Source organism: Prunus persica, chromosome G3 (genome assembly GCF_000346465.2).
Source record: "Prunus persica cultivar Lovell chromosome G3, Prunus_persica_NCBIv2, whole genome shotgun sequence".
Classification (NCBI taxonomy): Eukaryota; Viridiplantae; Streptophyta; class Magnoliopsida; order Rosales; family Rosaceae; genus Prunus; species Prunus persica.
The window spans coordinates 16,347,904-16,375,195 of NC_034011.1; the positions used below are offsets into that span (position 1 = coordinate 16,347,904).

The following is a 27,292-nucleotide window of genomic DNA, read 5'->3' on the forward strand; positions in this document are numbered from 1 at the left end:
CATTGAATTTCTTGGCATGAAATATCGATCTTCATATCTACACGAAACCTCATCTTGTTTTGTTAACACGCGTACATATAAATGGTCGGTTTGTCTGTGTTTTCTGGTATGGTCGGCTATTTTAAAATGTGTAAAATACCAGTCAATTAAGAAATTGTTTGGATTAAGGTACGTTGTAAAGTAATGGTTAATGGAGCATATTTTCTATAAAAATGATGGCCCATGGTTTTAACTTTTACACGTTTTCTACCCACAAGTCACAGCTACCAGTCTCTAGAATCTTCTGCAGGTTTCTACACACTTCGTTCAACTCATTTATAAACAAGTTTTGTGCTAGCTAAACGCTAACTCATATACACACTTGAAACTTACAAATTAATAGTTCATTTTTCGCAAGGCCTCCTCAGAGATATGCCTCACCATCATCCACCAGGACCCCCACCACCGCCAGACCCGTTTGCTCCTCCACCACCGGACCCCGCACCGCCAAGACCACCTCCACCAGGGCCTCCTGCTCCACCCCCGCCAGGGCATCCACCTCCGGGTGGACCTTTCGCTCCACCTCCTCCAGGACCACCTGGTCCTCCACCACCACGTGGTCCTCCACCACCACCTTAGTATCACCTCACATCACAGTCTCATCTCCACCAGTACATTAGTATTGTAGTAGTATGTGCATGTATATAAGAAATAAAGTGTGTGCGCGTGATGTTTTGTCCATTGGAATGTTCTGTTATTTCTACTTTTCTGCGTAATTAACAATCTTCGATTGTGTTTATAAAACAACAAGGATCGAGAATGTTTTGATCTTGTGACACTCGATCTCTTGTCTTTGTTAGATTACGTTAAAAATTCATACATAACAAATGGTGAATAATAAAATGAACTACGTTTTCCCTCTATGTGACAAGCTTCCCTGCTTCCCTCCTTCCCCCAATCAATCAATGTGCTTCGCCCATCGATAAGAAAATATCCATAAAGAATTTACTGGTTTGATTTATAGAAAAGTTGATATAAATCCAAATTCTCATTTAGGAGTTGGGTTTAATCCTCGAATTTAATGATTTTAATACAAGTCTTTTGACTTTTGTGACATATAAGATTACATTTCTTTTTAAATATTGTATGATGTAATTTTTTGATTTTTATATTTTTAAAATTATTTTTTGTTCTAATATTGCTCATTATCTTTGATTACTTACCTTAATGAGATAATTAGTCAATATTATATTTCTTTTTTTATCCAATTTATCCTTGAGCACATAAAACGTAGGAAATTGCAGTAAATTTTTATGGTGATTTTATAATAAATTATGAAACTTATGGTAAGTAAAGCACTTAATTAGGAAGATTTTTTTTTTCTTTTTTAAATATTGTACATTGACATAAGAAAGAAATAATGGAGTGAGTTTAGTACTCAAAGGAAGCCAAACACTTGTTAAAATAGATGAGAAAATAATGGAGATTTAGAGTTGGGATTCATCCCAAGGCGCAAATGACCGTTAAAGCATGGTCTAATATCTATTTGCTATGCAGTCATAGTATCAACTTTTTCTTCTTTTTCTTTTATTATTATTATTATTTTATGTTGAATATATGCTCAACTTTGAATCAGGTTCAATCATTTTATTCTTTATAGTTGTTTTTTTAAGTATAGTATACCTGAGATATAGGTAATACATTTTTTTGATATATTTTTCTTCATATTATATTTATATCTAAATTATTGGTAACATATTCCTTTAACCAAAAAATAAGTTATTAATTGACTTGTGTTTTTATATACATGAGATATAGGTACCACACTTTTTTGCCTTTTTGTTTATGAATCTAAGTTATAGGTAACATACGCTTTACCACTTATCTTTTTTATGTACCAGAGATATAGGTAGCATATACTGTCTGACTTATATTTTTATGCACCTAAGTTATAGGTAATTTAATATTTTGCTTGTTTATTTTTCCACCTTACTTATAGGTAAGATGTTTTGTGGTTTGTTCAGCCTATGATGTAGATATATTATCCCATGGTATAGATATATTATCCTATTGTCCATCGCATAGGTATAATATGTGGGTCTTACTTTTATTGATTAAATGGTATATATTAGGTAAATATTATTAAGAAAAGAATTCAAAATTCAATTACAAGAAAATTATGCATTAAATTTAGATTTTCATTATGTTTTTCTTATTTACCTCAAAGGGTAAAATCGACACAACAAAAAAAGTAAATAACGTCTAAGGACCTACATCTAAAACTAAAAATGCATGGACTAAATCCAATACCAGCTAATCATTTTGGATCTAAACGTAAGAACCCCTTTAATTTATGAATGCAAATACGCGTATGCTGGAGGCACAAGAACATATATCCTTTTACTCTCTTGGCCAAACTGAGCTATTACAAATAGAAAGGGTCAATTAAAAAGTTTGCAGACTGGTAAACGAAAAGGAAAATAGGCTAACACGAAAGATTCCGAGGCTCTGCATTTAACTATCAAACATTTTGGTGCATTTCGTAAAATTTGGTCCACTCCATTAATCTAGTGGTTCATCTTATTATACCACATAAGATTAATAAGTTTTGGGCCTTTCTTTTCCAAACTAACTGCCGTTTAATTCCGTTCTCTGCTTACAAACCCATTCATTAGTTTATGCAGTGTCTTATACATAAAATTTCACAAACCCATTCATTAGTTTATGCAGTGTCTTATACATAAAATTTCACAAACCCAATCACCAAAACTAATACCTCCCTAACATATAGAACAAAACCTTATACATATGTAGATTCTAGGAAAAGGTACCGATCCATAAATCATTAGAGAGATAATACCAAAAAAAACCCATCTCAGATTTTGAAGCACCCGACCCAACCCGCTGAGATCAAATGGGGTTGAAAATCTGAGAAAGTTGTGGCTTAGGATAGGTTCCAAGATGCGAACGATGACATTGATGAGGAGAATGAAACTATAGTGGGTGACGATCTAGGCCTTCTTCATTGTCCACGTGCTCCACTCTTTCTTTAGATTGAACTTTTCTTCTCTAATTAATTTCTAATTTTTCATTCATCAGAAGAAGATTTGACAAGAAAAAAAAGAGCAAAGAGAAGATGGATGCGGTGGTTGCTGAGAGCAGAAAAGGGTTAACGCCGTTAATTTTTAAATAAAATACGAAACTTATTAATCTGATGTGGTGTAATATGAACCAAGAGTATTGGAGTGGACTAGATTTTATCAAATGTACTAAAATGTACGATAATTAAATGCAGAGGTTTAAGATCTCTGACATGAGTTTGGCCAATTGATCAGGACAGTGAATCCGTCTTTTTTCAGTCCCTTTTCTATAAATTAAATTGATTTAAAATAATTTAAATTATTGTATATATATATATAAAAAGGAAAATAAGAATATAAAAGAAAAAACTTGGTGCCTTGAAAAACTTGAGCCTAGCAAAGTCTGATACAATGAAACGAGTAATTGATACATTAGTCCACGTTACTGGTGTGAATGGTTTATTAATAACCATGGACCCATCATGGACACGTTTTTAGTCCACCAGTCTTTTCCAACTAACAGTCTTTGTCACGAATTACTTATACCATATCTAGAAACTTCTCTCACAAAATAACAACTATAAAATTATATTAAGCACAAAGCTTAGGTTGTTAAGCATTTTCCAAGCCTATATAAAACCGTCCAATTCTCAACCTTGTATATCTTAATTTTTTGTAACTAAGTTTTCCGAAAGAAAATGGCCTTCCGAAGAAATCCGCCGCCACCTCCACCACCTGATCCATTTGCACCACCGCCTCCTCCACCTCCACACCATGGCCATCCGCCTCCACCACCACCGCGGCCTGAATTCTATCCTCCACCTCCACCGCCACCTCATTATCCACCTGGTCCTCCACCCCCACCTTACGCGCCAGGCCCTCCACCGCCGGGTCCTCCTCCACCACCGTACTCAGACCCCTACAGGCCACCACCCCCTTGGGGTCCTCCTCCTCCTCCTCCACGCTACTGAATACTAATTAATATACCCCCATATGGTCTCCGTACGCACGTTGGATGCACTGGCTACAACAACTGATCGAGGCTATACTTCTTCATGAGAAAGAGGAATAAAAGGTTCAGGTATTTTATTAGCTACCATCATGTAGTTCATGTTTTCAGATTCAGACCCTGCTTTTTTTTAATTTATTTATTTTTCATGTTATCAATAATTATGTAATATAGCAAGGTTGATTGGTATATAAGGATCCCGTGTATTTGATTACATATATATAGAGATCATTAATTATATGTCGCAAGGTTTTGATTGTGTATTTCTTCCAAGAGCTTGCAATTACCATAATATATATATATATATATATTTTATCCCTCTCCACTCATTCTATTTCTCCATATCTTCCTCTCACCGACTCTCTCCTCACAACAGAACAACATAAATCACCAGCCACCCTAGGTGGTCAAGAGAGGAGAGAGAAAGTGAGATAAAGAAAATGAGAAAGAGATAAGACTAAAACCATAGTCTGAAATATCGATAATATCGAGGAAATATCGAGGATATTTTGATTTTTTTGAATCACGGATATTTCGGAACATATCCATGTACATATCGTATAAATATCGACAATATCGACGATAATATCGGAAAATATCGATGTCGATAATTTCGCTCACATTTTAGCAATATTTTGTCAAAATATCGGTATAATATCGCTAAAATATCGAAAATATCGAAAATATCGATGTGAAGGAAAAAAAAAGTTTTAATAAAAATAAAAAAATAAAAAAAAGGAAAAAAGGGGAGAAAAAAGCACAAAGGGGATATGAACCCCTCCCATTTTACTCCTCTAACACCTTAAACACCATATCACTTATGTTTTTGTGATAATATGCTAAAATATTTATATTTATATGGGTGGTATGTTAACAATTACATGCAAAACTATTTTGGGGATTTATCATTTGATGACTACTCTTCATAATACACTTACTCTACACATAGAGATGATGAAGATAGTGAAAAATTTGAACCTCGTAGGAACTCTATGTGGTACTAAGTCATTCATGTATCTTACCATGCAATGTATAAAGTGTAAAATATTATAGTAAATCATTATATATGAATGATTACGGTGTATTTAATCTTTTTTCATTAATTATTACATATTTTTTACACTCATAGTGTTTGCCCGCTTGCTGTATAATCAACTTAAATTAGTTAAATCCATTATGCAATGCATTTCCTTCTAATTTTTTGTGATAAACTCATAGATAATTGACTAAATAGACATTCTCCAAAGTTTCAATAAAAATTTTCAAGTTTTTCTTACAATTTTCATGGTTTTTATTCAATTTTTATCGATATCGATAATATCCCGATATTTCCATCGAAATTTTCATATTTTTGGACTATCGATATTTCCGATATCATCGATATTTTAGACCTTGACTAAAACAGTAGTGGTGGTGAATGGGTAAAGGCTGGCTAGGCGTGTTGGGCTTTTTTAATTTTATTTAAACAAACTATAGGACCCATTAACATTAATCACATTTATCCATCAGTGTTGATGAGGCCCGTGGACCCATCCACGTGTGGAGTTTTATCTCAAAAGCACGAATTCTTCTGCATTTGGCATTAGCAAAGTGGGCAACCGTAGGCCCCATGTTGAAAGGAGTTCCCCATTAAATATTAATTTACATTAATATGCTGTTGTAGCTTAGTAATGATAATAATTTAAGGGTATATTAGTAATTTGTCCTTTGAATTTATACTTAATTTTCGATTAATTCTCTATCTTATTTTAAAAAAAATTAAGAATATAAACTTTTTTTTTTTCCTTTTCCAATTTCTCCCCAACTGTCTAAATTCTCAACATTCTATTTAATTTGTCTTTAAATATGAGGACATATTGATCATTTCAAACATTAAAAATAATAAACATAGAAATAAAATTTTAAAAAATTTAAAATTGAAATAATAATGATATATTCACCCTCTGTTTGATAGCCAACAAAATCACCACTCTCTCTTCGATCTCTTTCCCCCTCCTTCTCTTCAACATCCACCAACATCACCATTCTCCACCCTCTGTCTCTTCTCCCCCCATGTGCCCACCCCCTCCTCCTTCTCCCTCCCACTCTCTCTTTTTGCGTCTCTCTCTCTCCCCCTACTAAGGTTACAGAGAGGAAAACAAAATTTAATAATAAACATCTTGAGTTTTTGGGGTGGATGTTTAGGATTTTGATATTGAATTTTTTTTCTTTGGTGGCTATTTGGCTGTTTGGGTTTCTTGGGGAGTAAGGTGAGGTTAATAATAAAGATCTTGAAATTTTTTGAGTGGTTATTTAGGGTTTTGATCTTGAATTTTTTTTTTTTTTTTTTGGGGTGGCTGTTTGGGTTTTCTGGGAGGTGAGGTTATGGATGTCGAAGAAAGAGGGAGACAGAAGGAGGAGGGGGGGTGAAGGGTGGGCGGTGCTGATGTCTGTGAAGAGAGAGAAGGGGAAAGAGAGGAGATAGAGGGGGAGACACTTTGTAGAGAACAAAAGGAAGAAAAACAAAAAAGAAGATCAAAACCCTAAAGCTTAAGGGAATAGGGCGACGAGAGAGAGAGAGAGAGAAGGAGGTGAGTCGGGGTGGAGCTGGTTGGCCTCGAGAGAAGCATCGGGCAGAGGAGGAGGGGGAGAAAAAAACAAAGGGGAGGGGGAAGAAAAAAAACTGAGTTTTGTGTTATCTTTTTCTTCTTTTTTTCAAATTTTTTTTTTAATGATTTAACAGAAAATTGGATGAAATGTTGAGATGTAGACGGGCAGGGGAAATTGACAAAAAACAGAAATTCATATTTTTAATTTTCTAAAAAAAAATAAATAAGGGTTTAATAGAAAGTTATGTACAAGTTCAAGGGGCAAATCACTAGTATATCCTTAATTTAATGGATAATTTTCACTTTATTACAGTAAAATTTACCAACTTTTAGAGTTTTATACATCAAATTTTTTCTTTTTGTCTCAGTCGCATACACAAAATTGATTTTCTTACAACTTTCATACATGTTGTCACTCTTTATGTTACAAAGTATGTTAATTGTTGATGTGGCAGTAAATGTGCCACGCAGATTCACTCATATGATACCACGTGGTCAACATACACTATTAAATAAATAAATAAAATTTAATTAATTAACTCTCCCCCCCCCCCCCCAAAGAAAGAGGGACTTTTGTATTTATCTTTTTAATTTTAAGATTTTAATGAATTAATTAATGTTTATTTATTGATTTAATAATATATTGGACCACATGGCATCATATGAGTGAGTGTACATGGCATTAGCAGTTAACAAACATGTTAATAGAAAGACTCACTATATGTATGAAACTAGTAAAAAAATCAACTTTGTGTATGCGACTAAGATGAAAAAAATTTGATGTACCGAACTCTAAAAGTCAGTAAATTTTACCACATTAAAGTGAAAATTACCGTAATTTAATATCATTAATATTCACTTTTCATTTGTCTTTTAGTATAAAATAAAAAAAGTTGAGCCCCATAATAAATATTATTTTATTGATTGGATCCGGATCCTTATTATATTGGTATCAATTGCTTTGCCTTCTCCTATATTAATAGGATGATATTAATGTTGATTTTTCTATTCCTATTTAATATTGATTTTCATGTTGTCGAATATAAGAGATCTCTAACATACAACTTTGTATGCAGTTTTTTTTTTCCAGCTGCATGTGTCTTAATTTTTTTTTTTTTCAACCACTCAACTCTCTCACTCTCTCAAATTCTCAGATTTTATTTTTCCTATATTTTATATATTATTGTTTTTTTCTTAGTTATTATTAATTAGCAATTTCATGATCACAAAATTTTGATTATATAATTTGATGATCACAAAATTTTGATTATAATCACCTTTGTCCATGAGGCCCATGAACCCATCCACGTGTGGAGTTTTTTCTCAAAAGGCCACACGTGCTGGCTTTGTATTGTCTTTTTTCCCCTTTCTTGTTATTTGAAGTTTTAATTTGTTCAAAATAGTACAACTGGAAACAACTCAAAATAAAAGTTTTGGACTATAAATAGTTGGTATGATGCTATTTCCTTCTCTCTCCTTTCTTGTTTTTTTTTTCCCTTAGAAGGACCGTCGAGTTTTTAGATATTTCCTCAAATATCATCTCTACAAAAAATTATTTTAATCTTAAACTATTTGATCACTCAATTAGATAATTGTTATTGTAGCCTTTTCTTGATGCATTGTGTACATCTATTTTGTTGCTCCCAGCTAGATGTTTTAATTCAATTTGCTTGTTTTTTACAAGAATGATCTATTAATGACGACTTGAAAAATAGATGATTTGGATTGTTGAAAAAAAATAATTCGTAAGGGACCCTAAAGAATGTTCCTCAAACAATAAAATGGGACTGTATGTATATGTATAAACGATACGGATGTAGAAGACTCGAAGATTCAAATGATGCTATATATGAAGATGAACCCATCTTTTTCACCAACTTATATGGCAAGCCAACATGTGAAGCTCAAAAGCTGTGTGAATTGTTTCTTAAAAATGCTATGATGTGGTATGGGAACATCATGTGCTCCGAGTAGGTGAGGGAAGAAAATGATTTTCCGTACATGAGCCCCCAAATCAGAACACTGCAGTCGACTGAAATGACTTCAATTTGCTTGTTGAAATCTAAATATCCTCTCCCTTGCCATGGTTGCCTGCACCATTTACATTGAAAATCAATTCAATTGTTGAAGTTGTTAATTTGTGTTGACATATGACAATAACAAAGGCACCTTGACAAAATGGGAAAGCATTACACTACGAACCTGTTTTGGCCAATTTATGAAGGACGTTATGAGAATGAACAACAATGCCGGTACAGAAGAGCCTGTCATCATTCCGATCCAAAGCCCCATTCCCCTCAGATGTAGAAGAAAACCCAATACGACGGCAACCGGAATTCCAGCTATATAATATGCACAAAGATTTATATAAGCCCCTATACGCTGCATCCCACATCCTCTAGCAACCCCTGTCCAAAGAAATAACTCAATGAAGTTATGAACAGCCTTACCTTGATTAGGTTGTAAATTGTAAGAACATCATTTGATCCTCCCTTTACTCTTGAAAGTGAAGTCCTAAGATTTTTAAAGGGGAAAAAAAATGCAAGTATACAGATATATGATATGTATTGCACGAACATCAATTTGAAAGAAAGTAATAGGAAAAAGTTCACAAAATCAATTGTCTAGATTGATAGCTTGACAACAAAACATGTAACACTGTTAGAGATGATGTTTCCCTACACGTGTTCCATGTTGAGTTGTACGTAACTTTTGCCAAACAAATTCCAAGAGACTCGAGGTTAAGGGATGAATCCTGATCAAATATACTGACCTGAAAGTACAGCTTGTAAGCTGTCTGCGAAAAGTGAGAGGGAAAGCAGTGGAGCAAGTCGTTTGACATAATTGACAACTTCCATGTCATTACTATAAACATAACCCCACACAGAACGGCAGCAGAGGAGAATTGTGCTCACGATGACAGCTTCAGTAACTGCAAGAACCATTGCAGCCCAAACAACTACTCGAGCTACACGTGGATTATCGGCTCCTAATTCATTTGAAATTCGGTTGCTACAAAGTGGCAAATGTATTTCATCAAAAAGAGTATTAGGGGTTAAATTGTTGGCACATAGAGGGATTGTTTCAGGAAGAGAGATTTAGAGCAAACCTTGCAGCAGCGCCAACACTATATGGTATAAAGTAGTGCAATGAAGTTGTTGTGAGGCTGCTCACGAGTTCGGGAGGTATTAGAACTACACTGACACACACACACACATCTATAATCAGCAACCATATAGAAGGAAAGATAAGAGATTACATACCAAATAGAAAGCACTGAAGTTTCAAGTTTCGAGTTTGGTAGAAGCCCAGAGAGTAAAATAAGCAGCTCAAATGACCACCATTCAAGACTACAATTATTAGCAGGAAGAGTAGATGTCAGTGCTTGATCAAGCCAAAAGCAGGAAATCACAAACAACTAAACACAAGCTAATGTTCTCTTGCCACACAGTCTTGTATCTTGTGTTACCAAATTGTGAATAAGGACTATTGATTACGTTGATCTTTGCCTGAACATGCGCTCTAAATTCAGAGTCCGACAATGCAACCATTTTGCTTGACAAGAAAACGTTACCCTATACATACCTATATATTCATAACAAGAACAGAAACAGAAAGGGAATTAATTACTTACCAAACCATTACAGCAGAGGGGATGGCCAAGACAAAAAACTTCTTAATGCTTAAGAAAACATCAGTTGAGAAGTGGACACGAGTTTTCTCACATGTTGAAGAATACTTCAAGTAAGTCAAAAGGATGATTGTATTCAACCAATTGCATAAACCTGTGGACAAAGCCGCGCCAATATTTCCTAATCCCAAATGAAAGACTAGAGCCCAACATAGAGGTATGTGCAGAAGCAGAACCAAGGATGAACTTAAGGGCATTGGGAAAATCAGGCCCTGAGCTAGGAAGAATCGAACCAACGATTGAAGAACGGCGTAGGCAAATAGTGAAGGGATGAGCCAAATTGCATATCTGCCAGCTTCTTGTGCGATTAAAGGGTCTTGGCCTAACAATATTAGCAGTTTTTCCATGAATATCCAAAGGAGAGACACTGGTAAGCAAACCAAAGTGAGAGAAATTATGGCACAGTATGTGTAGGTTCCAAGCTGCTGATATTGCTTTGCTCCATATGCTTACCCACATAAAGTTTCCAAACCTCCAGCCATTCCAGACTTCAGGACATATCAATACCATTTCAATTCTCAACCTGACGAAATTAACCTTAAACAGACATGCATGTATATGTTCATATTTTAATCTCAATCAACTTTCACCCTTAAATTTATTTGTCTTCTCAAATTGGTGCTTAATCGTCATGGCAGTAGTAACGAGGAGTGTATACGACCAGTTCTCCTTTTTTGTGCTTCAGCTATTTATTTGTACATGTTTTTGGTTGATTCCATATTCATTAATTGAGAACACAATAATAACTACAACCAAAAAAGAGAAACTAAAAGAATGTACAAATCAAGAAAGAAAGGTCCTAGCATCCGTACAGTGTGCGTGAGTTGAGTATACTATCGCTCCAAGAAAGAAAGTTCCTAGCATCTTTATAGTGTGCTTGAGTTAAGTATTCAATCGCCACTCTTAGTAAAAAAGGTCCTAAAAAAACATGTACAAATCAAGAAACACTAGAGAAAGTAACTAAGAAGAAAAAGCTTTATAAACTCACAAGGAGACTGAAGCCAGTGACGATGGAGAAAGAGGTGGCAATAGCAACACCAGAAAGAGAGAGTTCCCCAAGATGTCCAACCATCATCATCGAAATAACCTGCAACAGATACTGAGACAAAGTCACCACCACCATCGGAGCCGCCATCTTCATCACCTTCTTTAGTTCTTCTACAAGGGCACTGCCCCATGTCAACTCTTTCCTCGTTTCCAACAGTGCCTCTTCCATCGATCCTCAGCGAAAGTAATCAAACTCTAGCTAGCTATTTAGCTACTTTAATAATTTAGGATGTTGAAAGAGAAATTTTACAGATATGAAACCTACCAAACTGAACGCATTAATGGGGCATACAGAGTATGAAGACAAACCATATGAATAGAGGAATTCCTTTCTACCAAAATCACAATCAAACCAATTAGTATCCTACTGATAATATGTGTCACTTTCCATACACTTAAAATAATATCATAGCAAAGACTCAATAGTGTAGTGGTTTGGAGTATTTACTCCCTCAGACAAGGTCCTAGGTTAGAGTCCTAGTATCCGTGTTGTGTGTGTGAGTTTAATATGCTATCACCCATTTCCATAGGAAAGGTCCTCAAAAAAATAAAATATAAAAAACAATGTCATAAGCTAAATTTTTTTTTTTTTGACAACTTTCTTACTACCTTATTAAAAAAATATATAATAAAAATGGTCAGTTAAAAAAAGTGTGTTTCTTTTTTTCTTGAGTGAGAACCTTTTTTTTTAAGCACAAAAGAAGTTCATGCTATGCTAGGACCACAATTTATTATTACAGTCTGTATTCTTTGGAAAAACGAAAAGCATACTTTTTTATATATAAAAATTAAAAACCTACGTTTTTTCTTATTTAATTTTTCGATAAGGTGGAAAGAAAGTTATTTAAATGCTAGCTTGTTGTATTAAAAAATATATATTTAATAAGAGTTAATTTGGAAAAGAAAAATTAGCTTGTGTGATGCATTGATGACATTGTTTTAAGTGTAAGGAAAGTGATACATGCCATGAGAAAAATGGAGAAGGTCCAAAAGAGAAGGTTAAAGAGAAGGTTGCTAGCTTTCATATATATATATATATATATATATATATATATTCAAGTGATTTTTTATAGAGATGATCTTTGAATGATTATCTAAAACATAAGAATGTTTGAATTAGTGAAATACAATATGGAGTGGGTCCTACAAAAGTGTCCTTCAAATAAGCTAATTTGAGGGATTCCTTAATGGAAGCTCTCCTCATCAACTTTGTTGATACCAAATATCAATTAGGCCCGTCTAAAAGACTTAGGCCTAGACCACTTGAGGAAGTGACAGGACCCGAATGATTGGTAGGCTAGAATTAGCCTTTCCTTGGGCTACTCAGTCCCAAACAGGGAGAACGAAGGCCCCCTAAGGCCAAACAACGACCATACGTACAACTGTGGACCAGCACGCTACCCCAGGTGTCTCACCCTTGGAGAACTAGAAACAGGGCCAACATCGTATCCCACCAAGGCATGATGTTCCCAAGTAGGAAGGGAACACGCTCCAGGCTCCCACCATCCTTCTAGCTGAGTAGGAGCGACGCTGATGTCTGCCAGAACGAACTGATATAAGGGGTGGAGAAGAAGGCACAACCCGTAGCCGAAGGGCTTTGCATGAAACTAACCCAACTCTCTAGCAGATTGCCCATGCTCACTCCTTCCTGAGGTCTTCTAAGGCGAACAGATTCATAAATGCTAAAGACATCGCGAAAATTATGCATGTCCTCATGAGTGATCATACTGATAAAGTTATTGATAGACCACTTTTCGTCTGATTCGCCTCTTCCCGTGAATAGCGCACTATGAACAATACGAGATATTAGATGTACTGTGCACTTTTGTGGTTATGGCCAAACCTTCGGCCCCCAGCTTTCGCTCGTCTCTTGCAGCACAAACAGCCGCCCGAGCTGCTTGTGGATTGCCAGCTCCTAATTCATTTGACACCCGAGTACTGTAATTAATAGTTCACCTTTTAGTTTTATTCAAGTGATTTTAAGACACTTGTCGATTGAGAATGCTACGAACAGTCGTCTACACGCGAGTGGTTAAGGCCTACTTTCTTCACTTGAAGCCTCCATCCCATTTTCTTCACCAGCATTTATATATATATATATATATATATATATATATATACACATTAATAAGAGCTGGTTCTCTTGAGTACAAGGATTCAGAAAGGGCACAGGCTTCAGGTCCAGCAAGATAAAACCTTTTTATCCGGTCCACCGAAATTTACTTGATCTTCTTATGTTTATCATGCTGGACAAATTGGAATGGAGCCAATTGTATGTGTTAAACTTTCATTTTTTTCTTGCCTTCTGATTAATTTGAGCAAAGATGATGTAATTAAGACTGCAAACACAAGCAAATAAAACTGCTCCAAGAAGCTGACTTTAAAAGTTCTTTTTTCTTTTTAATTCAATTTGCTTCGCTGTCTTCTGATAACCTCTCCACGAATACCCTCTCCCTTGCCCTCGTTGCCTGCAATAGATACGTATATAGATGGTTAGATGTGTGTCGTTCATGTTTGTAAGGCAAATTATCGTCAAAAATATGTTATGTTATGTTATCACACGGCAAATTTAGACCAATTTAAATACAAATTAATCCACTTATATATACAGTTAATTAATGTGACATGAGAGTGTCTAGTTTAGTTTATTGTTCTAACAAGTAATATAACATGCCAGATTGTCTCATCTCAAGCTTAAGTTGTATAGAGTGTATTAAATTTTGGATTCATTGCCAATCAACTAGAAGCGGATTCACCTTCTTGCTACACATAAGAGGGCAGTTTATTAGGAGAACTGTGTTTTTTTGGCTGGTTGATGCAGTGGTATTCTTTTTCCTTGATTAGATTTTCCTTTATTTAGAGGTTTTTTAAGGCAATATTTTAAAGAGGCCCACACTAGTTGCATCATCGGGATCCAGTTTTTATTGGTTTGTATTTTAACAGCAAATTGAATTAAAAATGAGAAAATTTAATGGGTGGGAGAAAGATTGCGAATTTTAATAGTTCAAGGGGCATTTATTCTATTAGGAAAAACATAGGGGAAATTTAAAATTAGCTACAAGTTCAGGCAATTTCGACAGTTCTCTTAAAATTTCGTCATGTATTGAATAAGGATGGATGCAAATATACTTAGCCAAGGAATAATGAAAAGAAATTATTGGACTCACAAACCTGTTTTGACCAATTGGTGAAACCTGTGACAAGAGCAAGAAGAGCTGATTGCACAATGGATCCGGCCACAATTCCAATCCAAAGGCCCTTTCCCCTTAAGCGTAGAGGAAATCCGAGCACAACACCCACTGGAAGTCCAACTAGATAAAATGCCCCAAGATTCACATATGCCCCTATACTCTGCCATCCACTTCCTCTAGCTATCCCTGATGCATACAACAAAAACAACGAAAAATAGGTCTTATATATCCGAAATCTGTTCAAAGATCTTCCGAGTTTAAATCTCATAGACGACAATTACTGAAAAAATTAAAAAAGTAAGACATCACACGAATGTAATCCATGTAGCATTGCTCACACTCCCATATATGATAAGATAAATAATAATTAACCTGAAAGAACCGCTTGTAAGCTGTCCATAAAAACTGAGAGGCAAATGAGAGGTGCCATGACTGCAATATAATCGACGACCGGCTTCTCACTACTAAAAACATGCCCCAAAACATGGCGGCAGAAGAAGAGAGTTGTGCTCACAATAACTGCCTCGGTGACAGAAAGAAACATGGCAGCCCAAACAGCCACTCGAGCTGCTTGTGGATTATCAGCTCCTAATTCATTTGACACCCGAATGCTGTAAAACAGTTGGATGTTTTAGTCTACTTGAATCAATTGGGCCCATTTTGTAACGTTTTTCGTATTTGTTTTGTATTTTTGTTTTCTTGTTCTTCAATCAGAATGGAGTGAGAAATTAAAATGTTGAGAGTATACCTCGCAGCAGCTCCGAATCCGTATGATATGGTGAAGTGCAATGTAGAGATTGTAAGGCTATAAAATCACAAGTTTGATCGCATCAGCTAAGAAATAATGTAATTTCTTCTTCCTCTTGTCAAAATAAAAGGTGGTCAAGTACTGAGTTTGAAGTATGTACCATATGGAAAGTACTGAAGTCTCCAGCTTCGGATTTGGTAGAAGGCCGGACAGCAAAATAATCAGCTCACATGACCACCATTTAAGACTACATTTTTGTCCAAAGCAACACAAAATATAAGATATGCAAGTACTTGGAATTGGGAATATATAGCAAGCATAAACACAAATAAAGATTTGTCAAAGGCAACTGTAACTTTACAAACTGTTACACTCTTGGCCTACCGAGTGCTATGTCAAAACACAAACGGTTACTTTGAAGGTTGGACTGACTGAGGGGCCAAGGAGGTAATGAACACAACAAACTAGTAATTCACCAAAAAAAAAGTAATTAATTGAAAATCGAAAGGAAAGAAAATGAGGAGAACTTACCAAACCATTACAGCCGAAGGGACAGCTAAGCGAAAGAACTGTCGAATGTGGAGAAGAGACTCCATAGAAAATGTAATACGGGTCTTCTCAAACGCGGAAGAAATTAAAGCATAGAACAACAGCAATATCACATACAACCAAGTGGACATGCTAAAGGCAATGGCTGCACCTTTGCTTCCCAAGCCCACCTTATATACAAAACCCCAACTTGCAAGTATATGGAAAAGTAGAATGGCAAAGGAGGACAGGAGCATTGGAAAAATTGAACTCTGAGACTGCAAGTAGCGAGTTAACGGTTTGAGAATTGCACCAGCAAATAGTGCCGGGATCAGCCAAACAGAGTATTTGCGTGCTTCAAGGGATATTAGGGGGTCTTGGCCTACTAAGGGTAACAATTTGTCAAAGAAAATCCAGAGGACACATATTGGGGGGCAAACCAAGAGAAGAGAGAGCATTGCAGTGCAAGTGTAAGTTCCAAGTTTGTGATATTGTCCTGCTCCAAATGCTTGCCCACATAGAGTTTCCAATCCACCAGCCATTCCCGACTGATCCACAAATACAAATGAATTCATCAGTACTTAATTGGTAGATATGTCCATGGATGTGTAAGGAAGAGGACGGCGAAGAAAAAAGCGATTCTAGTAACACCCAAATTTTCACTGAACACACTCACAAATTTCAACATACCAATTTTACGCCGAATCTGGCTTAGAAGGATAAATTTTAAATAAATAAACCGTACAGATAGGGGCATGTTTTGAATTGTGTTTACAAAAAACACTGCTGCTTATAATTAAACACTTTCATTGAAAGAGATTTCGTTAAGTGCATGAAAAGTTTTCTGGAAAGAACACTCAAAAACCCAAAAACACTTTTTAACTTTTAACTTTTTTTTTTAAAAAAATGACTGTCAAAAACCTTTTTTATTATTTGAAAGCGCTTTTAGTCATCTTCGTTTGGGAGTGATTATGGATGGGCCTGAATCATTTATGGGGAGAAGTACCTCCTATGAGCTTCTCTATATAATCACTTACATGATTCTAAGGAGAAGCACATCCCTTGTGTTTCTTTATAAAATCATTTAAAACCACTAAAAGTAATTTATATGGAGAAATGATTTTCCATAAAAAATAATTATTAACCTATATAGAATCACTCCCAAACAAACCACAATAGCGACCAAAAGTTAAAGACGCGATAAGACTGAATGTGGTTGGCAATGCGTCAACTATCAAGTGTACCCCAACAACATCCATCCTGATTTCCCCCCATAATATCATAATAATCTAATACCCTAAAGCATAATGTATTTAAATAATGTTTGAAGAAGAGACCACTTGAACGGCTCATTAAAGAAAACCGTCAGCAGATAAGGCAGCCGCTTGTATATATTATGGCCAACTTGATAAGTAACGCCAATAATTGACCCCTTATTCAAGACAACATACTGCAAGATGTCATATTTTAGTGCCAAGAAAAAGGAAAATTAATTTCATGCAAGAAAGAAAAAAAAAATCCAAAAAAAAATAATAATTGTGAATGTGGGATTGGAGAAGAAGAAGAAGAAAGATGGCTTACAAGCAGGCTAAAACCAGTGACATTGGTGAGAGAAATGGCAATGGCAACACTAGAGAGAGAGAGCTGATCAAGATGCCCAACCATTATCATGGAAACAAACTGCAGAAGATACTGCAACACTGAGACCGCCACCATTGGAGCAGCTATAGAGCCTTCCTTCTTCAGCTCTCTCCCAAATGTTCCCCATGTCACCTCCCATGTCTTCTCGTCTTCAACCGTCTCCGCGATTTCCTTATCCATTTCCTTCTTCTGCATGGCGATGGTGTTCCTCTGCCTAAATTATATGTCTATCAGTTATATATGAATATATATTTATATATATCAACTTAAAAAGAAAACAAGCATGAGCGAATGGGCGGGTTATATTCCCTAAGTTGGCCTTCAGAATATACATAGAGTTATATGATGCTTGCCGTCTCCACCGGCCCATAGAGACCAAATTGTACTATGCATAGGTTCAATTTAAATGATTAATGAGTGACATTTATTTTATTTTTTTACTTTGTGACAAACATCCAGTCAAAAGCAATTCAGATGTAGATTTTTTAATTGATTATATATAGATGTCATGTAGAGATGTATATTCTTTGATGGCTTAATTACAAAACGTTAATCTTTTGAATTTTTGGTTAGTTTTTTGGTCAAAAATTAAATAGCGACAGGTTACGTTGATTGTAATCCTAACCCCTCCTTGCCATTGTCTTGTTAATATTTATATAGAGTGCTGCTATTTCCATCCCCTTGTTCTATTTTCCCACCCACTTTATCTTCCCACCTACCATATAAATTTAAAAAAAACAAAATCTTATCTTTCCACCTACTATTATTTCTAAAATACCTTTAAATTATTAAAGTAAACTAATAATAAAATAACATTTTAAAAAATAAAAAACAAAAACAAAAATCCTCTCTCCCCCCTTCCTAACTCAGCCCCACCCCCTCAGCAACGCTACACTAGCCATCAGCCCCACCCCCACCTCTTCACCCTTCACCATGGCTTGAGCAAAATCCTCAAAAAACTTAGTTATTTGTGCAGAGCTTCTTTAATCTCTGCACAAAATTGGGGTTGAGGGCTGGGAGATACAAGATGAAGGACGATTAATACCAAAAAAATGCGAATTCACCTCTACACAAAACTCTTGCGAATTCACCTGCACCCACCTTGCGAATTCACCTCTAGTCTAATATCAATAAAATACTAACTCACCACGAATTCAGAAGAGAAAAAAAACAGAAACAAAAATCTAGAAAGAAAAAAATAGTAACGAAGCAGAGAGAGAGGCTTTAATCTCATACACCAAGTGAGTTCGTCGGCAGCTCAGAGGACCTGGTCCGGAAGGGGGAGAGAGGAGAGAGAGTTTTTGTTTTATTTTTATTTGAAGTGTTTTCAAAAAGTTTTTAACTTAGGTCCGTAGAAGTCATTTTACAAAGAGATAAATTTATTTTTAAAATTTTAAAAATAAAGTTGGTGGGAAAATAAGACAGGTGGGTAGAAATAGCAGCACTCTTTATATATTGGACAAAAAACTGGTCATGGCAAAATAACAGTTCACACTTCAGCTTTGGATGATGGGGTAATAACTTTTCACTGCAGATAAAACTCATTTCACTAAAGTTGATATCTGAAGCTTCAATACTACCTTCCTCAAATGTTGTAACTTCAAAAATAATGTCAAGTTATAATTTTTCTAACAAAAACATATTATTTTCAGCCAACAGAGTCTAGCCCCAGTGTTAAAGGGACTTACTTGCAAACCAGTAGTCTCAGGTTCGAACTCCCATGACACATTGATAGTATGTGTGTGTATGTGAAAAACTCCCCTCCCCTTATAGTTTAGACTATTGCTTGCTTAATGCTTCACTTAGCCTGTGCAAAGTTCAGGACCAAACCAGTCCCTCTAACTGCTTCCACTATAATAAAGTATGCATGCCTTCATTTCCCTTTATTAAAGTTTTCTGTTGTGATTGTACAAGTTCTTTGTATTTGTCTATTTATTTCAATTTCAAGTAACCAAAATAAGGAAAAAAATGTTTGTTATAACATTAGGGGGAATTGCAGGGAGCAATGAGAGGAAGAGAAATATAGAGAATTTGTTTTATGAACTTGTATCAACTTATCTTCTTCATCTTTGATAAGCACCTATTTATAGGCTTACAATAGAGGTATTCAACCCACAATTTATAGCTACTAATTACAGTCATAAGGGCATAGATTAGAAAGCAATAAGGGGTGGAGGTAATTGATGTTATGGTGGTCATCCACATTCCATAGATTTATAACACCCTCCCTTGGATGTCCACCATACAATGACATTGTTGCCTCATTAAAAACCTTGCTTGGAAAACCCAGTGAGACAAAACCGAAGAAAAGGGAAGAAGAGTGCAACTTTCTTCTGGATCATTGATATGGTGTTGGACACGTTTATGTTGCCTCATTAAAACTTTGCTAGGAAAAACTCAATGAGGCAAAAACCTAGGCGAAGGGAAAAAGAGTACAACGCGCATATGTCCTGTATGTAGTAGAATTGGGATGCTCCCCCTGATTAATATATCCCCATGATTTTCATTAACTTTTGGAATTTAGGCTTCAGAAAAAAATTTGGTAAAAAGGTTCGCAAATTATCTTGTGAACGAATTTGTTTAACTCCAATTTCTTGGCTTTTTTCTGAGACTATGTCACCCTTGATGAACCCTTCTCTGATTTGAGCAATACAAACAACATTGTCTTCATACATGATCGTGTATCACACTATTCAACCTGTTTTTCACTTTTCAAATGATTGAACTCTTTCGTAGCATCAAAAATTAATCTAATAGTTAGAATATGTTACAACAATATCAAATTTGAATTCAAAGTACTCAAACTCTTAGTGTTAACTCTTAATCAAGAATATTGTGGTACTTTATATCCTTCAAGAGGTCGCTTCATGCGATATATCTCAAATAATTCATAAGCTTTGAGGATCTCCATTTGCCATACAGTCTTAAACGAGCATGATGAAGTCTAATGGTGAGTACAAAAAAACTCTATACCATGTGATGACTCTAGCTCATATAAGTAGAAAGAAAAATTAGGGAAAGAAAACATACCAAGAGCAATGTCATGCTAATAATGTGTTATAAAACTAAGGGGAATTGTAGAGAGCAATAAGAATAAGAAAAATACAGAGCATTTGTTCTATGAACTTGTATCAACTTATCTTATTCATCTTTAATAAACGCCTATTTATAGGCTAACAATAGAGGTATTTAACCCACAATTTATAACTACTAATTACAATAATAAGGACATAGGTTACAAAGCAATAAAGGGTGGACGTAATAGATGTTATGGTGGTCGTCCACATTTCATAGATTTATAACAATGTTTTTATTTTTATTTTTTCCAACAAAATCATATGCAGAACACTTTCGAACCACAATATTATAAACAAAAATGGTAGGACCCTTTGAGTCAAAGAGTCAATAGCATTCATTTGAAAGTCTCTTTAATCTACAGGTCTATCAGAACTTTGTGAGGAGTACAATTCGTGATGGAATGGTAACTAGAAAGCTGATGCAAGTTTTATTCATACAAGAAGCAACTTTACCAACAGAAAAGGGGCGTGAAAAGACGCAGCTGAGGCCTACCATCAGTTTTTGTGTTGAAGCCTCCCACTTTCTGCACCAGCATAAGGATCAATTATTACATTTATAACAGCTGGTTTTCGTGCTGAGAAGGATTCTGAAAGGGCAGACTTGAGTTCTTCAGGTGTCCCAACAAGATAGCCTTTGCCTCCAAAAGCTTCAATCAGAGTGTGATAACCCGCACTAGGGACAAAAGAAGTCGGAGCAGGGTCATCTTTGTAAGGCCCGCTAATTTCATCTGGGCTTCTTCGATCACCGCCATATACACCACCGTTGTTAAAGACTATCACAACAACAGGGAACTGGTATCGAACCAATGTCTGCAGAGGTCAAGAAAAAGTGTGCATAAATGAAATATTGTCTCTTGTGCAGCCAAAGAAACACACAGGCAGGCACTAAGATGAATATAATCAGTGAAGAAAAATGACTAAACAAAAACATAAATGGCCTTATGTAAAGTTCAAAGAGGTTCTTGCTTACAGAAAAGAATATGAGAGTGATAATCATGTGAAAACAATTAAGCTGTATAACAAAATAATTGCTTACATCTCTCTCGCTGACCTCCTTAACAGAAGCTACGCATAGTATAGAACCAACAAAGGCAAATTGAATGGGTAAATAGTCTGGTAATATGTCCAGTTCAAGTTCTCATCAACTTTTCTTTTCTTTCTATTTTTTTCTAATTATACAGAAGACCACCTAATCCTCTTCTAAAATTTGAACAAAAGGCACTACCACCAACATCTCTCACAAGAAAATATGGCTAAAGCTTATACCAACTTTGGGACAAGATCTTACTTGGTAAAACCATAGGAAGAAACCTACCCTCGCAAGGATTCTCAGCGCACCGCCAATGTAATCAAAGTATGGAACTATGTTTCCCTAAGAACCACCAAAACCTTGTACAGCATTCTAATTAAGCTGTTACAATTATCACACTAACTTTGACGTTTTTGAACCTGGACTAAACTATTTTAATCTGCAGTTCTACCAAAAAACATACCAAAGACTATGCTGAAGACAAATGAATAAGATTTTACAACACAAAAGACCCTTGGAAGCCGCTAACCACCCTTTCTCACTCCCAGCAAAACTAAGACGAAGATAGCAAATGCCTCATATTTGTTCAAGTCTCTTAAACCTTATGCTCTAACAATAAGAGACAAGCATAGATATCTGCATAGGAAATCAAGTATAGAAACTCATTCTCATAGGAAAGCTCACCTCATAACCAGTAAAAGTTTAAATGCTTCAAGTTGTGAGAAAATTGCTAAGCCGGCATAATCATGGGGGTGTGATGTGCGCAGATGGGCAATGAAGTACTTGGGTCTTCCACTCGGAGGGAACCCTAGACCTAGAGCACTCAAATTTTGGGATCCAGTGGTGGAGAAGGTGGAAACGAGGCTTCAAAATTGGAAGGAGGCATTTTTATCTAGAGGTGGAAGGCTGTTATTGATTCAAGCTGTTTTGGGCAGTATTGCTATTTATTATATGTCCCTGCTCAGAATTCCTTGTGGTAGTAAGTTGGAAAAGTTAATGAGAAGCTTTTTGTGGGAAGGAATAAAAGGAGGGAAAGAAAGATCACTTAGTAAGGTGGGAGATGATGGCCACAAGTAAGGACGAAGGGGGTTTAGATGTGGGCAATTCAAGTGAGAGGAATAAAGCTTTTACTTGCTTAGTGGTTATGGAGGAATCCAACAGAAACAAGTTCATTGTGCCATAAGGTGATTAGGAGTAAATTTGAGGAGGCTGCTAATGAGTGGGATGCAAATCTTTTGGTGAGAAGCTCAAGTCGTAGCCCTTGGGAAGATATTTCCCTTGGGTTGCTTGTTGGCAGTTTTCTGGAACATTAGGATGGAGCGTAAAACAAGAATCTTTGAGGATTATAAGGGTGCGGGGGTAGATGAACTCCGGGACACAGTGAGGTTCTGGGCAACTTTATGGGAATCAGTTTCAGCTGATTTTTATTGTACTTTCTCTTTTTTCTTCAGATTGTGGATTCCTTATCCACTCTTTGTAATCAGCTTTCCTACTTTAATAAAGTTCTGTTTCACTTCAAAAAGAAAAAAAAAATACAGAGGAAAACCAACAGCAAACTTTATATAGAGACGAAAGGGGGTCATGGCCCCTGCAAAATTTGAAAGCCCTTAAGCAGATTGGTTTGAAACCTAAGAATCAGACACGGATATGGATACGGCGATACGATACGACACAACACAGGGATACGGCAAATGTCCAAAAACTAGGATACGACACGTTATGGATACGGAAATTAAAATATAATAATAAATACATATATAATTTTAAATATATTTTAAATAACATAAAATTATAAATTATAAATATAGTGTATCATTCTTGGGCTTTCTTTTCTGGTTCTTATATTTTTTAGGCCTGTATAGCTTGTTTCATATCTTTTTAGGCCCATTTTAATATTATTAATTAAGACCCAAAACCCATAAACATATCTTTAATTATTTTTTGTCAGCATATCTATGTTTTTTACAACCACGACGTCGTTCATTTGAGAATTTAATTAAAAAATGAAAAATTAGGTCTTCTTCTTCCTCGAGCTTGGGCCGCTCCTTTTTCTTTTTCCACCATCTCTCCTCTTCTTCATCTCGCTCGCTCTCCCTCCCTCATACGCAGCGGCCAGCGTACGTCCTATCTTTTCTTCTTCTTCCTCCTCTCCTCTCTCTCTCTCTCTCTAATCTTTCCTTCTCCCTCTCTTTGGGTTCTGACTTCAAGATTGACCAGAAACGTATTTGAAATGTCTGATACTCGTGTCCAGAACCTAGGATACACGTATCCGTTAGTCAAAGATCGTATCCGTTGACTCCAATACGTATCCGATGCATATCGTACCCGACTGCGTATCTGATACGGGATACGGACCTAAGTCCGCGTATCCATGCTTCTTAGTTTGAAACTAAAAACTGCATGGGTAGCCCCCTCAAAGACCAACTCCTTCCACCTATCCAAGCATAAGCCATCCCATTTCTAAGTCTTATTTATGAAGATTGGTTTCAGACGAAAAACCTTGTATGTGTGTAGTCCCCTCAAGACCCAGCCTTCTCCATCTCTCCAAACATAATCCAGCCCATTTCTTAATCCCCACACTCACTTCAGCCACCCATTTCTTAGAGCCCCACGCCCATCTAAGCCGCCCATATGTGTAATACTTGTTTCCCCGCCCCAATTAACAATTCCTAGGTTGATAAATCCAGCAAACATGTCTAAATAAAGTATCAGAACGCCAAAGTTTTTAATCCCTCTATTCCAATCATAAGATCATCAAATTTTCTTTCACATCCTCTGGACCAAAGGGAAGTGCATCAAAACCAACAACCAAAAATTAGAGCTCAAATGAACTTGAAAGCCACAATCCACGGATACAAAAGAAGCTTATTGGTATAAGAAAGGAAAGAATCAGCTTAAGTCACTCCAGCTCTCTAGAGCTTCATTGAGAATTGACTAACTAAAAATTAAAACAGTTTCTAGGAAAGAAAAAATAACATAGAAACCTTGTATGCTTTCGTATGAAACTACTAATGTAAAACAAACAGGTTATGCTTAGTTAAGCAATTAAATCTATTGAACATAACACTGGCAGAAAAATTACCATTCTGAAAAAGCATTAGCCCATATTTCACAAGAATCAGCAAGTAAGGGATCATACCTCAACTTCCATTGCACTGAACCCAAATCCAGAATCGCCTTCCACTGCAACTACCAGCCGGTCAGGAGAAGCCACAGCAGCCGCAATGCAGTAACCCAGACCAACCCCCATTGTCCCCCAAGTCCCTGCATCCAGCCTGGTCCTAGGCTCTGTTTGAACCAACACTCCCCGACCGACATCCATAGTGTTTGCCCCCTCGGAAACTAATATAGGAGCAGGGCTCCCCAATCCTGAAATTGCATCTCTAATAATTTTCATTGGCGTTAAGAAATTAAATGGCACAACTTCCTTAGCCAACTGAGCCTCCATTTTCACAACATTGTCCTTGGCCTTATTCGATATAGCTTCAACCCATGAATGAGACTTCCCTAAGCAAAAAGGATCATCTTTAATCTCTTTATTGATCTTTTCCAACACCAACTTTGCATCTCCAACCAAACCCAAATGGGGCTTTCTGAGCTCAATCTCTTCCTTATCAACATCAACCAAAATGAACTTCACGTCCTTGGACCACTTGGGCGGCTCACCAAAGTGCAAAAGCCAATTCAGCCTCGCACCAACAACAAGAGCAACGTCACATTTCCCGATTGCCAGCGACCTTGCTGCCGTCGCGGCCAGCTCATGAGTATCAGGCAACAACCCCTTTCCCATTGGAGTGGGCAAGAATGGGATTCCAGTGCGCTCCACCAGTTTACCCAACTCATCCTCCGCTCGCGCAAATGCCGCTCCTTTCCCAAACACAATCAAAGGCCTCTCTGCGTGTCGAAGCAGCGAAACCGCTTCTTCAATCTGCGAACTTGGCACATTCACAACCTTCTCCGGCTCTCGGAACCTCTCCGCAGCAGCCACTAAGCTCTCAGCATCCGACTCGGAAATTGTTTGATGCAAAACATCAGACGGAAAATCTAAATAGCACCCACCGGGTCTGCCCGAACCGGCTTTAGCAAGGGCCTGAAACACACAATCCGGTATTTCCTTGATTGATTTAGCTTTCACAGAGAATTTCGAAAAGGGTTTCACGGCGGCGATCTGGTCGAGCTCTTGGAAATCGCCTCGGCCGAAATCTTTCTGATCGCACGAACCGGAGATCATCACCATGGGCCAAGCATTGGCCATGGCGTTGGAAAGACCCGCGAGCCCATGAACGCATCCGGGGCCCGATACAGTTAGGAGGACACCGGGTCGACCCGTTAGAAACCCGTAGGCAGAGGCGGCGTAACCCGCCGACTGCTCGTTGTGGAAGGCGATAAATCGGACTCCGAGAGAAACCGCACGGGTTGCGAGCGAGGTCACAGGGATGCCGACGACGCCGAACATGCGATCCACACCGAAACGGGCAAGGGCCTTTGCGATCAGCTGGTTGCCATCGAGGATGGTTTGGGAATTTTGGGTGGTTGGGGGATTCGCGTCTGACGAATCTGCCATTGTAGCTGATTGCGAAGTGTCTGGTTTGGGGAGGGAATGTGTGAGTGGAGTGGTATATATAGATATGGAATTTGAATGACGACTATGCCCTTATGGAAGGGTTGTAATTACGGACTGATTTTGGGAACGTGCGTTGTTGTCTGGGCCCGGCGGCGGCGACGAGGATATGGTGATGGGCAGTAGTGGCAGATGAAGAAAGCAAATTTGAGAGATGTATGTGGAACATGCTGTGTCAGCCACTCGCGCTTTTCTGGTTTGGCGGGCAGTTGGTCTGTCAATGAATGAATGGAACAGTTAGAGGCAAAGTGGCAGACGCAAGTGATTGCTCCTCGTCTTTAATTATGCACCTTTAAAAATTGAGTCGCCAGTGGTATGAAAATAATTCGACAGAAAAGGAAAGAGAGAAAATGAACAAGGGAATTTGGGAGAAAATTATGTCTAATCTTTTGCAGCGAGAGAAGAGAAAAGATAACACGTAAACTCGACAACGACTTGACTATTTTGTGAGTTAGCCTAGCTAGTGACTATTTTGTGTATTTTGTATATGGATAGTGGTAGGTGTTGTATAGATGTGGCGAATTTTTGAAATATGACAAAATTGGTAAAGAAGATGCATCTAAAAAATATTGCATCTTAATGTCAAAGGCAGGTGTATTATGAGAAAGGCAAGTTTTTTAGTATTATTCTAGTTTTTACTCATTTTGTTAAAGACATGGGCTTAGTAGTAGATGTCTTTTATCAAGAACCACACTAAATTATTGATCAAAATTAAATTGTATATATCGATTTGGACGAATTGGATTGAATCCTAAGCACCTAACTAGTAAGATATATTTATTATCAAGAGTCACGCTGATGTTTAATTAATACCATGATTTTGATTCATACTATATGTGGAAATGGATCGGATCATTAAAAAGTATGAAACAGAATTCTTAAGTTTTTTCATATATAGAAATTGAACATAATACTGTAATTAAGCGAAAACAATATATTATTCCAATAATTGATCAACATCGTAGCTTGGCACTGGAGGATTGTCGTCATCGTCGTCAAGGGCGGAACCAAGGGGTGGTTGGGATGGGCTCTAGCACAACATTATTTTTTTCAAAATGGGCT

At 36.8% G+C, this 27,292-nt stretch overlaps 4 protein-coding genes across 7 annotated transcripts; 1 reads left to right on the plus strand and 3 right to left on the minus strand.

Moving 5' to 3' along the window:
• LOC109948094 (uncharacterized proline-rich protein-like) lies at positions 223–618 on the plus strand. The gene is made up of 2 exons (XM_020560019.1): positions 223–289; positions 383–618. The coding sequence occupies exons 1-2, from the start codon at positions 223–225 to the stop codon at positions 616–618; spliced, it is 303 nt and encodes a 100-aa protein (XP_020415608.1).
• Positions 8,382–11,652, minus strand: LOC18783330 (protein DETOXIFICATION 12). 4 transcript variants are annotated; one of them, XM_020560879.1, is made up of 7 exons: positions 11,336–11,652; positions 10,291–10,669; positions 9,920–10,006; positions 9,766–9,822; positions 9,430–9,668; positions 8,859–9,064; positions 8,382–8,747 (listed from the first exon to the last, which is right to left on the minus strand). In XM_020560879.1, exons 1-7 carry the CDS (start codon positions 11,523–11,525, stop codon positions 8,700–8,702), a joined length of 1,206 nt encoding a protein of 401 aa, XP_020416468.1. In that variant the 5' UTR covers positions 11,526–11,652; the 3' UTR covers positions 8,382–8,699. The 4 variants fall into 4 exon arrangements, with proteins under 4 accessions (XP_020416468.1, XP_020416471.1, XP_020416469.1 ...); XM_020560882.1 differs by having other exon boundaries at positions 10,291–10,835; positions 11,336–11,431; XM_020560883.1 differs by lacking the exon at positions 8,382–8,747 and adding an exon at positions 9,107–9,170 and having other exon boundaries at positions 8,911–8,998.
• Positions 13,592–18,773, minus strand: LOC18783363 (protein DETOXIFICATION 8). The gene is made up of 8 exons (XM_007217771.2): positions 18,739–18,773; positions 17,443–17,716; positions 15,865–16,409; positions 15,494–15,580; positions 15,334–15,390; positions 14,958–15,196; positions 14,566–14,771; positions 13,592–13,862 (listed from the first exon to the last, which is right to left on the minus strand). The coding sequence occupies exons 2-8, from the start codon at positions 17,695–17,697 to the stop codon at positions 13,800–13,802; spliced, it is 1,452 nt and encodes a 483-aa protein (XP_007217833.2). The 5' UTR covers positions 17,698–17,716; positions 18,739–18,773; the 3' UTR covers positions 13,592–13,799.
• On the minus strand, positions 20,743–26,464 carry LOC18784460 (2-hydroxyacyl-CoA lyase). Its single transcript, XM_007214963.2, has 2 exons — positions 24,749–26,464; positions 20,743–21,389 (listed from the first exon to the last, which is right to left on the minus strand). Exons 1-2 carry the CDS (start codon positions 26,171–26,173, stop codon positions 21,075–21,077), a joined length of 1,740 nt encoding a protein of 579 aa, XP_007215025.1. The 5' UTR covers positions 26,174–26,464; the 3' UTR covers positions 20,743–21,074.

Bases quoted from the DNA above. Each gene is read 5' to 3' on its own strand.
- LOC18783330 (XM_020560879.1), bottom strand. From the start codon at position 11,525: ATGGGGCAGTGCCCTTGTAGAAGAACTAAAGAAGGTGATGAAGATGGC. The intron at 10,670-11,335 runs GTGAGTTTATAA...TAATATTGTTAG, and splicing joins TCACTGGCTTCAGTCTCCTT to GCCAAGACCCTTTAATCGCA. The intron at 9,823-9,919 runs GTATGTAATCTC...ACTCGTGAGCAG, and splicing joins ACTTCAGTGCTTTCTATTTG to CCTCACAACAACTTCATTGC.
- LOC18784460 (XM_007214963.2), bottom strand. From the start codon at position 26,173: ATGGCAGATTCGTCAGACGCGAATCCCCCAACCACCCAAAATTCCCAA. The intron at 21,390-24,748 runs GTATGATCCCTT...TGACCTCTGCAG, and splicing joins TCAGTGCAATGGAAGTTGAG to ACATTGGTTCGATACCAGTT.
- LOC109948094 (XM_020560019.1), top strand. From the start codon at position 223: ATGGTTTTAACTTTTACACGTTTTCTACCCACAAGTCACAGCTACCAG. The intron at 290-382 runs GTTTCTACACAC...ACAAATTAATAG, and splicing joins GTCTCTAGAATCTTCTGCAG to TTCATTTTTCGCAAGGCCTC.
- LOC18783363 (XM_007217771.2), bottom strand. From the start codon at position 17,697: ATGCAGAAGAAGGAAATGGATAAGGAAATCGCGGAGACGGTTGAAGAC. The intron at 15,581-15,864 runs GTAAGTTCTCCT...ACAAAAATGTAG, and splicing joins CCTTCGGCTGTAATGGTTTG to TCTTAAATGGTGGTCATGTG. The intron at 15,391-15,493 runs GTACATACTTCA...GTGATTTTATAG, and splicing joins ACTTCAGTACTTTCCATATG to CCTTACAATCTCTACATTGC.